The 12,382-nt window shown below is 23.9% G+C and overlaps 4 protein-coding genes across 9 annotated transcripts; 2 read left to right on the top strand and 2 right to left on the bottom strand.

Moving 5' to 3' along the window:
• Positions 1-52: 52 nt before the first annotated feature.
• Alg7 (Alg7 dolichyl-phosphate N-acetylglucosaminephosphotransferase) lies at positions 53-5,728 on the bottom strand. 2 transcript variants are annotated; one of them, XM_003693789.4, is made up of 7 exons: positions 5,315-5,728; positions 5,099-5,213; positions 4,571-5,016; positions 1,363-1,551; positions 1,217-1,287; positions 967-1,130; positions 53-328 (listed from the first exon to the last, which is right to left on the bottom strand). In XM_003693789.4, exons 1-7 carry the CDS (start codon positions 5,491-5,493, stop codon positions 263-265), a joined length of 1,230 nt encoding a protein of 409 aa, XP_003693837.4. In that variant the 5' UTR covers positions 5,494-5,728; the 3' UTR covers positions 53-262. The 2 variants fall into 2 exon arrangements, with proteins under 2 accessions (XP_003693837.4, XP_086767342.1); XM_086911216.1 differs by lacking the exon at positions 1,217-1,287 and having other exon boundaries at positions 1,363-1,413; positions 1,484-1,551.
• Positions 1,535-4,537, top strand: Mgat3 (beta-1,4-mannosyl-glycoprotein 4-beta-N-acetylglucosaminyltransferase). 3 transcript variants are annotated; one of them, XM_012487019.3, is made up of 3 exons: positions 2,046-2,492; positions 2,835-3,110; positions 3,202-4,537. In XM_012487019.3, exons 2-3 carry the CDS (start codon positions 2,952-2,954, stop codon positions 4,327-4,329), a joined length of 1,287 nt encoding a protein of 428 aa, XP_012342473.1. In that variant the 5' UTR covers positions 2,046-2,492; positions 2,835-2,951; the 3' UTR covers positions 4,330-4,537. The 3 variants fall into 3 exon arrangements, with proteins under 3 accessions (XP_086767340.1, XP_012342473.1, XP_086767341.1); XM_086911215.1 differs by having other exon boundaries at positions 2,070-2,613; XM_086911214.1 differs by having other exon boundaries at positions 1,535-3,110.
• Positions 5,708-8,519, top strand: LOC100866925 (E3 ubiquitin-protein ligase RNF14). Of its 3 annotated transcripts, none has more exons than XM_086911211.1 (6): positions 5,708-5,784; positions 5,907-6,076; positions 6,429-7,304; positions 7,435-7,663; positions 7,780-7,952; positions 8,066-8,519. In XM_086911211.1, the coding sequence occupies exons 3-6, from the start codon at positions 6,429-6,431 to the stop codon at positions 8,309-8,311; spliced, it is 1,524 nt and encodes a 507-aa protein (XP_086767337.1). In that variant the 5' UTR covers positions 5,708-5,784; positions 5,907-6,076; the 3' UTR covers positions 8,312-8,519. The 3 variants fall into 3 exon arrangements, with proteins under 3 accessions (XP_086767337.1, XP_086767338.1, XP_003693836.4); XM_086911212.1 differs by having other exon boundaries at positions 5,722-5,784; positions 6,387-7,304; XM_003693788.4 differs by lacking the exon at positions 5,708-5,784 and having other exon boundaries at positions 5,878-6,076; positions 6,387-7,304.
• Positions 8,520-9,507: 988 nt separating this feature from the next.
• On the bottom strand, positions 9,508-11,823 carry LOC100867049 (tubulin alpha-1 chain). Its single transcript, XM_086911213.1, has 3 exons — positions 11,515-11,823; positions 10,815-11,037; positions 9,508-10,727 (listed from the first exon to the last, which is right to left on the bottom strand). The coding sequence occupies exons 1-3, from the start codon at positions 11,515-11,517 to the stop codon at positions 9,601-9,603; spliced, it is 1,353 nt and encodes a 450-aa protein (XP_086767339.1). The 5' UTR covers positions 11,518-11,823; the 3' UTR covers positions 9,508-9,600.
• Between the last annotated feature and the right edge of the window lie 559 nt (positions 11,824-12,382).

Genomic DNA, 12,382 nt, shown 5'->3' with positions numbered 1-12,382 from the left:
CTAGTTCCTGATGAATTGTGATATTTGTGATTAAATACCATTAAAACTTATAAACTGGAAAAAAATATATTTTATTTATTTATATTAATAAAAAATAATATTTACATAATATATAACTGTTCATAAATGTACACTCAGAATGATTACAAAGTATAAAACTATATTTTAAAAGATTTTATGTAAAAAATTTTTTTACATAATATACATATATTACTTCATTATAAAACAACAAAGTAATTTTGTACTTTTTAAATATATGTTTTTAAACTTCATAGAAGATAGAAGCAAGAGGATATCTTATGAGAAATGCTAATGAACTGCTAATAATCTGAAATATCAATAAATTTTAGCATATGTATTAATATATAAATAATGAATATATAGTAGAGTGCAAATTATTAGATTTCACATTTTTATGTTTTTCATATATAAACATGAAAACATTTGATGTTTTGAATAATATCATAAATTAGTATTAATTGCACAGTAAATATAAAAATCATTTTTTTGCAATAATTTTATCTTCTAATTATAATTAATTTGTATATTTTTATTTAATATATTATATATTTAAAATATTTAAACATTTAAAAATGTATTGCAAAATGTATTGTATGTATTTGCAAATTTGTTTATCTGCCATTTTTATTATTACAAATTTAATACATATATCATATTAAGATATTTTTAAATTTTTACGGATAATATTGATTTTGTTTTAATAGAAGAAAGATTAATGATTATCAATTTTGTTTTTTATTACATAAAATTTAAATTTGTAGCAAAACAAAAAAAATAATTTTAGTTGCACATCTTAAAAACACAAAATTCACGATCGTAATTTATAAAAAAAACTTTCTTTTACATATTTTTTTATAATTTTTTATTTCTCTTAATAATTTGCACATTTTTACGTATAAATTGTTTATAAATTATTAATTAAATAAATTATTTCTAATTTCTTACCTGAATTAGCAATAAAATCAATGTAAGTGTAGGTTCTTTCATCGGACCAGTTTTTATAAGTACATAATTAATTAATGTAAAATTATTACAAGTAACAATACCTTTATCATCTTCTTGCCATTTTATTATGTTTAATTTCCTAAATATCCATGCTATAAATTTACCTATAAGAAAAATTTATTTAATTTCAAATTAAATTGAAAATCGTAAATAATCGGAAAAAATATACATAAATTATGTATTCTCATACCTATAATGCCTATATCTTTTTTATTAAATACTGTAGTACTAATTTCTAATTTATCAGTTTTTTTATTATATCTATAAATAAATTTTGTTATGTAACAAATTTTAAAAATTATTATAGAAGTACATATTTCATTTTTTAAAACTTACTTCGGCAATCTGTGTCTAGGGCATGGTATAAAATGAAATAATTGTGGCACACTATAAAGAAAATTAATTATTTGTGGAATGAAAAAAAGTAAAGTTGTTTTACTGAAATGTCCAATAATACCAACAACAGCAAATGTCATTCCAGATAAATAACAAAAAGTATCACCTACAAATACTTGTGCTGGATACCTTGAACAAAAGAATAAAATTTTTGAAAAATTAATTTCATTATGTGCAAATATTTTTTATATATTATCATTCATTATTAAAACGAAAACATTTTAACAATTGTAAAACAATAATAAAATAAATAATAAATAAAATTAAGGAAATATTCTTAATTATATAGAAAATGGAAATATAAAATAAATAAGTATTAATCCTTCTAATTAATTAAAACGAATTTTTTTTTATTATTACAAAAGATAATAATATAAATATAAAGAATTTTATATAATTTTATATAATAATCAAATGTAAATTAGATAGGTTAGATATACAAGCTTTTTTAAATTACTAAAAATGAAATATTTGTAATATTAAATATTTTAATTTAGATTAAAATATAGATAATGATTATCAATTTATAAATTTTATTCTATAATTGAAAAAAAGGAAAAATGAGTACTATTTTAAATAAAACATTCGTAAATTATACAAAAATTCATGGTTAATATATATTTAGTTTAATATTAATTTATGCAGCTAACTTCCATTTATTATTATTATTCGTAACTAAAAAATTTTTCATAATTAATTAATTGCTAATATAAGACGCGTGCGCCTTAAGAGAAATTACAAACGCGCTTGCCAGTGAAATACAGTAAAAGAGATTGCGTAGAAGGAAGCATTTGGACAAATCGGGCGTGGTTTTTCAATTCGTTACACTCTCAGCAGGCGGTCCAAGTATTTTAATGGAACGATGGAATATTTTTGAATAATAAATTAAATTTGTCAAAAGATGAAAATGTGGCGAATAATCTTACAATTAGTAAAATACCAAAAGTTGGCTAAAAAATATTCAAAATTTCATGTTTTAAAAAAGTTGTTAACAAGCGATTGAGGTCATTTAAAATTAAATGGCACGTCGGGGAGCAGTGACATCACGATTTAAACGTCACGACGCGAAGGTATTCATATCATTATTAGCGTCAGACCATATTGTGAGTTTGTATACAAATTATGTACACCTTGTATTCGAAACATCATTGGAAATTATTTACCGATTAATATTCAAAATTTCAACACAAGGTGAAAACTATACTCTATACACAAATCTTCATGTAATAGAAATTTTTCTGACATATATGTTTTTTTATTACTTTTATATTTTAAAAATGATTTTTAACTATTAATTATCACTTACGTTAAGCGTAACTGTAGTAACTTTACTTACTACAAAAATGAAAAAAAAAAGTGAATTATAATTGCTATATAATGTATCATCAGCAAATTCAAACTTCATTTCATAGACATATACATACATATTTATGGATGGGCTCTTTTAGCAACAAAAATGTTATGATTAAAGTAAAATTTTTACAAGGCATAAAATGAAAAATTAATAAATTGAAACAAAAAATAGTGCCATGCAGCCCCGTCTAGATGGGAAACTGGCTTTATTATATACATTATTAGTTCTACAAGTCCTGATTGTTATGATTTATGTTGCTACAACTCCACCTTCTGAATTAACTGTATCCACAACTCATACTTCCGTTACATTTGTGAAATTTGAGGAATCACAAGTAAGATTTAAATTTTATTTAAATTTACTTTTAATCCAATTTTAGCATTTTAATTTTATTCATAATCTTGAATATTTATGTTAAATTCCAGGAACCAAAAATTCAACAAATTAATTATAAAAAGTTTCCCATCTACCAGACAATCAATGAAGAAATAATATTAAATGAAATTAAGACTTTTACTTTGTTCGAAGTATACAATCATACTATTTGTTGGAAATATGGAGTGGATGAATCAAAAATGAGAGGCAATGAAGATCTTCAAAAATGTATTTGTATACATGGGTGGCATGGCTCGGATTGTGGACAGCCAGAAGTTGTTTGGAGAGCAATCATGGCATCAAAGCAAAATATTAAATTAAAGCATCGTAAAATAGCTAGACGTATCATTCATACATTTTTTCTACATGAACATAATTCAGCAATTGCAGAAGTGATAGTAGAAGAACTATATAATGTAGTAGATCTTTTTGTAATCTGTGATTTTAGTAATGCAGAGGATAATTTCCATCATAAACTACTTAAAGGTTTATTACAACAGAAACAGAAAAAAATTTTATATATTAATATATCAACGAAGTTGCATAAACCATCAAGAATATTAGCTAAATATATTTGGGAAAAGCTTAAGACTATAATACGAAATTTAAAAGACGACGATATTTATATAACAACTGAACCAGAACAAATATTAAATTCCAGGGCATTAATGTTCCTCAAGGTATATAATGGATGGCCCCAACCTATTGGTTTTAGATTAAGATGGTCTGTTTATGGATTTTTTTGGCAACATCCTCTTAAAACAATGATAACAGTTGGTGCATGTACAATTGGATTAATGCGTGAAGCTTATCAATCAAATTCTATCATGTTGGAACAACTGGAAGGAGATTTAAGTGAAAGAGATAGTCTAGGTTTAGTGATAGGAGATTTAAATCATTATGGAGGGTGGTACTGTTATTTATGTCAGGCACCCGCAAATATTATAACCAGTTTACATAACAAAGTTAAATCTAAAGAAATTCAAATAGAAAAAACTATTGATGTACCATTCATTGAGGACCTAATAGGAAGTGGATTATGGTTAGATGGGAAAACTAATCTTCTAAGAGTCTCTAAATCTCAGGATCTTTATTTTGCGCCTGAAACAATACTTAATAATACATGGAAGTATGACTGGCTAGTAGAAAATTTTTATGCTAAGTTAGACTATTATTGACATATTAGTCACACCTGACTGTGATATTAACTCATACTCAATACTCAATGTAAACTATAATATTGTACTGAATTTATATACTAAAATAATATGTTGAATTAATTATAAATGTTAAATGATTTATATACATATAACTTATAAAGAAAACATATAATTATTTCTTTCTGATTTATATTCCTTCATATTATTAAAGATTTTATTATTTATATATATTTATTTACTTAATTTATATATAACTTACCAATTAAATTTTAATAATCCCAATGATGTTGCTATATATGGAAGCATGAAATATAATGAAAATTGATGTGCTTTCCAAAGATCTCCTGATAATTCTATTAGATTAAATAGAAGAATACTAATTGAAATTATTAAGCTTTGTCCAACTTCTAAACCATTTATACCAGCTAATATATTTATGGCATTTGTACAAAATACTGCTAGCATCCCCATATATAAATAGTAAAATATGCAGAGATCTACTGAGAAACCAAACCATGGTCTTAAGGGTTTTGGCACAATAATTAATGTAGAATTGAAATTAATATAATACACCATCAAAAGTGGTAATGAAGCAATAGTTGGTAATAATAATTTATGACGCCACCGAAGATCCAAAACATCATCAGCAAAACCCAATAGTAACATACAACAAATTGAAAGTAAACCTGCCAAAAACTCCATAAACTGTAATTGAAATTTGTTACATTATATCCTATTTATTTTTAAAAAATTTATTTAAAAACTATTTATAAAAATTATTTGTTACCTCATTATGAGGAAAATTTATATCATTAAGAATATATTTTGTAAATGGTATAGGAATAAACAAAAAGAGTGTTATAAGAAAAAGACATCCAGTAACAACACCTAAAGCTTCAGGCCTGTAAATGAATTTATACATATAAATTACCTGTACTTACATTAATATCCACTAGAAGAATAGATGATGTATATAAAAATTATTTTTGATAAATTCACTTACACTTTTTCACCACTCTTTTTATTCATATCAATACCGTATAGGTTAGCTTTAATAAACATATTTTTTATTTTTGGGATTAAACGTATAGTTAAAAAATACATGATAATTGACATAAAAAAGTTAATTAAAATTGGAAAAATAAATTTCCAAGTATCTTCATTGTATTTTACATTGAACATTTTTAAAATCTTATAAAAATATTAAACAAGTCGGATTACACATAACAAATGGATGATTGACGTGGTCAATTACAAATATAATCAGTTATATATATCGTTCTTTAATATAGATAGTGTAAATATAATATTATTTCTAAAATGATATATAAAAAAATGATAATTTAATAAATATATATTTTATTTTCAAATATACATTAAACACATTATATTATTTAGAAGGTACTACATAAGTCATGATGGTACACCTACATAAGAAGGAGAAAAAATCGTTACAAAATTTCACTCCGATTTGTAAAATTTTAATAACAACAAAACTAACAAAATATTTTTATTTGTTTTATTTATTATTTCATTTTATAATATTTAATACTTTTATAGTATTTTGTATTAATAATAGTTCTTTTGATTTTTAGATGTTCAAAATTTTTTATGAATTATATACAATTTTAATAATGGTAAAAATTTGGTTTAAAAATGACATTTTAGTCTTATTGAATAAAATTCATATTTTGATAAAAATTTCTTTTAAATGAATATATAAATTCATTATTAAAACAAACATTTTTCTTAGAATACAACTGAGGTAATACAGTGTAACAATTTTAAACATTGTTGATATTTAAATATAATTATTTAATTTATTGTTTTATTTTCGATTTTAATACATAAATTAATTATATTCTCTAATTTTTAATTAAAATTTAATATGCATAAAATTCATAATGATGATTTTAATTATATTTTAATATTGTTTAACCTAAAACTGTCAAATATAAAATATATTTTTCTTCACAATGAAGAGTGAAATGAAAATAACATATTAAATATTATATATTATTAATTAATAATGAAATTAATATGTATATTGTATATATAAATTTTTTATTTTTCAGTGCAAACATTATTTTTTATACAATTAATTATCTAATTTATAGATGGATAGTGAAAAACAAAAAGATGAGATTATTGCATTGGAAAGTATATATAATTCAGAAGAATTTTTATATCACAAGGAAGATGATCATTATCAATGTACTTTTATGATATTTATAAATCTTCCAGCAAATTATCATATTATATACAAAAATTCTACACAAGATGAATCTGAGCAAAAGATTAAAATCTCTTATTTACCACCATTAAGACTTCATGTTTTTTTACCAAAAAATTATCCTTCTGAGTTACCACCTAAGTTTACTTTATATTCATCTTGGTTACATCTTTCATTATTAACTATATTATGTAAAAAATTAGATAAATTATGGGAAGAAAACAAAGGACAAGAGATATTATTTACATGGGTAGCTTTTTTACAAGAGACTTTAGAATTCTTAAATATACAAGACAATCTTAATATGAGTTGTGCTTACACACATTATAAAGAAGCTTTAGAAATAGCACACAATATTCACAAAAATAAAATAGATAATGTAGATAAAGAATGTAATGTTGAAGATGCAAAAAATAGAACAATGAAAGAAGTTACTACCAAGTATTTAAATAAAAAAATGATAAGAAAATATTACGATAAAAGAGCTATTTTAGATTTTCCTATTGGAAGAAACCCCATACAAGCATTAATTGATTATAATGAGAAGCGTAATCAAATCGAATTCAAAAAAAATTTCTATACTTGTAAGATTTGTTTTGTGGACAAAATAGGAGAACACTGTACACAATTTTTACCTTGTGGTCATGTATTTTGCAAAGATTGCATAACTGGTTATTTAGAAGTAAGAATTAAGGATGGAAATGTGCAAAATATTTATTGTCCAGAAGAAAAATGTACCTCTGAAGCAACTCCTGCTCTGGTAAATATTTCTATTTGTTTTCTTTTAAAAATAATAATAATTTTCTTAAATAATTCTTAAAAAATATATTTCTTAAAAAATAATAAATTTATTATTTAATATAATCAAAATCTTATTACTTTATTTGTAGATAAAAGACTTAGTAAGTTCAGAATTATTTGCAAAGTATGATTCTATATTATTAAATGCCACATTAGATACTATGGGCGATATAGTATATTGTCCGAGACGTAGTTGTCAATATCCAGTTAGTCGTGAACCAAATGAACAAATGGCAAATTGTCCAATTTGCCAATATGCATTTTGTGTTTATTGTAAAATGGTATATCATGGTATAGAACCATGCAAAGTTTATTCAGGTATATATTTTATAAATTAATTATTAATTTTTAATATTATTAAAATATTATTTGTAATATTTTATTTAATATTTTAAAAAGCTATAAATTAATGTCTTAATTTTGCCTTGTTGCAGCTGAAATACATAAAGTGATAGCTGAATATCAAGAAGTTTCTGATGATAAGAAATTACAAATGGAACAACGTTATGGAAAAAAACAACTTCAAACTTTGGTAGAAAATGCCATGTCTGAAAATTGGATTAAAAGTAATAGTCAGAAATGTCCTAAATGCCAAGCTGCCATTGAGGTATTTAAATTTGTGTGTATATATATATATTTTATTATATATAGATATACATGTAAATATATTTATATAGAATATACTCTTAGTATATGCTCTTTATTACAATTATTTTACAGAAATCAGATGGTTGTAATAAAATGGTGTGTTGGCGATGCAATACATTCTTTTGTTGGTTATGTGGTACTATTCTTGATCGTAAAAAGCCATATAAACATTTTCAAGATATGAATTCTAAGTGCTATAACATGTTATATTATGGAATGTTAATTCAAGATGATGATAATGCAGATATTCATAACTTTCCGCCTTATCCAATTTATGAATTAGAAGATGAAGACTTCTTCGAAGACATTGTAGCATAAAAATAAAATAAAACATTATCACGTTCAAAAGATAATAACCATTACCTGTTACTTTTTTTTTTTTTTTGGTGAATATATAATTAATTTTGAAGATTCAGGCAGCACATAAAATATGTTAATTAAAACTACGTTTGTTTAATTCCTATTTATAAAAGTATTCATGTACAAAAAAACATATAATAAATGTATATAGCAGAATTGGGCAAAATGTAATCTGATTAATGATTGAAAATTACAATTAATATTAAATCCAATTATTAATAGTGATTGCTGATTATTAAATAATCAATAATCATTGATTAATGAATAAGAAAGGAATAAGAAGTTGTAATCAATGTTCATGATTGCTTTATTAATTAATTATGAAATAATTATATTTTTGATTATAATTTAATCTGTACTTTCGCTGTAATAACAAGACTGTGGATATTTTTTTAAAAATATATATATTTTTTACATAATTTTACATTCTTAAGAAAATCCTTAGAATAAGTTATTTATTTTTAATGTAATTTGCTTTTAATACAAACATTTCAAAAATTTTATCTATATAATTGTGATAATTTGTGTTTTTAATACGTTTATTGTAACATATAAAAATGTGAATATGAAAATAATCTCTCAACAGGAGCCAAAAATGGTAGTAATGTATATAAAATAAAAACTTTTTTTATTGAAAGATATTTATCTAAAATACTTAAATTTCATTATTGTTCATATATTAAATATGATATTTCTAATTCTGTCTTAGAAGAAGAAATAAATTTATAGTTGAAGTGTCATTATTAAAATCGTCTAAGTATCTAATGATAATCATTGAATAATTTAAAAAATACTGATTACAAATTATATAAGATAATCATGATTGCCGATTTATTTCAATGATGATTGACTGATTAATAATTACTACGATTACATTAAATAATCGACTACAAAATCGATCACAAAAAAATTGTCCAATTCTGGTATATAGTATATAATATATTTTTATTGTATTATATACAATAATCATATAAATATCGAATAAATTAGAAATTTCTCATTTTATAAAAATTTTGTATTAAATATAAATATGTATATTATAATATTTTATACTCTTGTGAGTAAAATTATATTCATTATAAATAATATAAATATTAACAAAAAAAATAATTATTTAATATAAAAGGTTTAGGTTTTCTGAAAATAAGGACTTATTGTTGCTCATGACAATTTGTCTCTTTATTACCAAAAAAAAAAAAAAATATATATATATATATATATCAAAACAGTCATAATACTCGAATTATTTAGTATTCTTCGGCACCTTCTCCTTCACCTTCAGCGGAATCCATACCGACTTCTTCATAATCTTTTTCAAGAGCCGCAAGATCTTCACGTGCTTCAGAAAATTCACCTTCTTCCATACCTTCACCAACGTACCAATGGACAAATGCACGTTTGGCATACATCAAATCGAACTTATGATCAAGACGAGCCCAAGCTTCCGCAATAGCGGTTGTGTTTGACAACATGCAAACAGCACGTTGTACTTTGGCAAGATCACCACCAGGTACCACAGTTGGAGGCTGATAATTAATACCAACTTTAAATCCAGTTGGGCACCAATCAACAAATTGAATAGTACGTTTTGTTTTTATAGTGGCGATCGCTGCATTTACATCTTTGGGTACAACATCACCTCTATACAACATACAGCAAGCCATGTATTTTCCATGGCGAGGATCACATTTCACCATTTGGTTTGCTGGTTCAAAACATGCATTCGTAATCTCTGATACAGAGAGTTGTTCATGATATGCTTTCTCTGCAGAAATAACAGGTGCATATGTTACCAAGGGGAAATGAATTCTAGGATAAGGTACTAAATTTGTTTGGAATTCAGTCAAATCAACGTTCAATGCACCATCAAATCGCAGAGAAGCTGTAATGGAGGATACAATTTGGCCAATTAATCGATTTAAATTAGTATAAGTAGGTCTTTCGATGTCTAAATTACGGCGACAAATATCGTAAATAGCTTCATTATCAACCATAAATGCACAATCGGAATGTTCAAGAGTGGTATGTGTAGTGAGAATTGAATTATATGGTTCAACAACTGCAGTAGAAACTTGTGGAGCAGGATAAATAGCAAATTCCAATTTTGATTTCTTGCCATAGTCTACAGAAAGACGTTCCATCAAAAGAGAAGTGAAACCAGAACCAGTACCACCTCCAAAAGAATGGAAGATAAGGAAACCTTGAAGACCAGTACACTGGTCAGCTAATTTACGTATTCTATCTAATACAAGATCTACAATTTCTTTTCCAATTGTATAATGACCACGGGCATAATTGTTAGCTGCATCTTCTTTACCAGTAATCAATTGCTCTGGATGAAACAGTTGACGATAAGTACCAGTACGTACTTCGTCTAAAAAATTAAAATTGATTTAATGATAGATTTATATAATAAATTTTAAAATATAAATAAAATTTAATAAAATTAAAAGATATTAACCAACTACTGTAGGTTCCAAATCAATGAAAACTGCTCTAGGTACATGTTTTCCTGCACCAGTTTCACTAAAAAACGTATTGAAACTATCATCTCCCCCACCAATAGTTTTGTCAGATGGCATTTGTCCATCAGGTTGGATACCATGTTCCAGACAATATAATTCCCAACACGCATTACCAATCTGGACACCAGCTTGTCCAACATGAACTGAGATACATTCACGCTAAAATAAAAATATAAAATATGTTAATCATAATAAATTTTTAATAAATTTTTCAAATAAAGAAATCAAATATTAAATATTCTATATTTAATAATTTTCATATTTAAAAATATTTAATTGAAAAAATAAATATTTAGTTTTTTAAATGAAAAAAATTTTATAATATTTAAAGTTTAACGAACTCAACTGTTCAAATATTAAAAACGAATTACCATACATTGAGCAATTAAGAAAAAAAAATTAAATTAAATTAAAAGAATATTTTAAATAAAATATCAAAATTTAATCAATGTTTAAAATATATTATGCAAAAAAATAATTAAAATAAAAAAAAAATTAAAAATATATTATTTTAGTACAAAACCGGAAGCCGGCCGGCATTTAACCGTTACAAAATGGCTGTCTTGTTCTTAGTAAGGAAGTATCTTTTAATTTTTTTTTAAATATTTTTTAAAATACCAAAAAAGTAAAACTTACCATTTTGTGATGTAAAGAAAACTTTCAAAATTCTTAAAAAAGAAGTAAAAAAAATGGACGTAGGACGATAGATAGTTGGCTAAAGCAAGTAATGGAGCTTTCGCTAACAACTACGACACCTCCGTCCGAAAATCGTCAAACGAATGCATTGCCGGCCATCACAACGGCCATTTATACCCTCGGTAGGCAACTTCATCAGTGTACACTGATTGGTTGTTGATGGCCTCATTCCTTTTCGTGATTGGTCTTTTTTTGACCGCAGAACTCATGACGACTGAACACAGTCCTTATACGGAAAATATAGTCCCATATTACAACATAATTATTTATTTTATTGATATTAACAACAATATATTTATTTATTTTTGTATACTATATTAAAAATAGATAAAATTAATTTTTAATTAAAACACATTTGAGCAAAATTGAAAAATAAGTATGAATTTTACGTAGAAATGAATTTTATGCAGTTGCAATGCATGATTGTTTCTTCCATATTTGGATTATGCATTCTGATTGGTGACTCATATATGTTCCTCTTATAACAAAATATAATTCAATAAAATTTTTATCATATATCAAATTTGAAAGAATATTTGATCAAAGACTTAAAAAAATCATTATTCCGTTTGTTTATCTGTCTTTTTTTTACATATATATGATTTTATATTAAAAAAATATAAAATTAACAGATATATGTAAAATAATTTATAAATTTATTAATTCTTTAATTATTTAGCAATATATATTTTCATTTGATATTTGCCTAATAAAAAATTATTTAATTTTAAATATAAATTGATATGAAATATAAAAATTTCGAATTTGTAAGGTATAAAATAATAAGTATAAACAATAATTTTTTATT

This window comes from Apis florea, unplaced genomic scaffold (assembly GCF_048593485.1).
Source record: "Apis florea isolate Af1SG1 unplaced genomic scaffold, ASM4859348v1 contig_3203_pilon, whole genome shotgun sequence".
In the NCBI taxonomy this organism is placed as follows: domain Eukaryota; kingdom Metazoa; phylum Arthropoda; class Insecta; order Hymenoptera; family Apidae; genus Apis; species Apis florea.
Note: the sequence above shows the minus strand (reverse complement) of the source record. Positions and strands in the feature narration are given on the sequence as shown.

Coding starts and splice junctions, on each gene's coding strand:
- Alg7 (XM_003693789.4), bottom strand. CDS start 5,493: ATGTTCAATGTAAAATACAATGAAGATACTTGGAAATTTATTTTTCCA. Junction 5,214..5,314: donor AAAAAGAGTGGTGAAAAAGT/GTAAGTGAATTT, acceptor ATTCATTTACAG/GCCTGAAGCTTTAGGTGTTG. Junction 329..966: donor TGATTTTATTGCTAATTCAG/GTAAGAAATTAG, acceptor TTGATATTTCAG/ATTATTAGCAGTTCATTAGC.
- LOC100867049 (XM_086911213.1), bottom strand. Junction 10,728..10,814: donor TTTGGAACCTACAGTAGTTG/GTTAATATCTTT, acceptor TTAATTTTTTAG/ACGAAGTACGTACTGGTACT.
- LOC100866925 (XM_086911211.1), top strand. CDS start 6,429: ATGGATAGTGAAAAACAAAAAGATGAGATTATTGCATTGGAAAGTATA. Junction 7,305..7,434: donor CTGAAGCAACTCCTGCTCTG/GTAAATATTTCT, acceptor CTTTATTTGTAG/ATAAAAGACTTAGTAAGTTC. Junction 7,953..8,065: donor AATGCCAAGCTGCCATTGAG/GTATTTAAATTT, acceptor ATTATTTTACAG/AAATCAGATGGTTGTAATAA.
- Mgat3 (XM_086911214.1), top strand. CDS start 2,952: ATGCAGCCCCGTCTAGATGGGAAACTGGCTTTATTATATACATTATTA. Junction 3,111..3,201: donor TGAAATTTGAGGAATCACAA/GTAAGATTTAAA, acceptor GTTAAATTCCAG/GAACCAAAAATTCAACAAAT.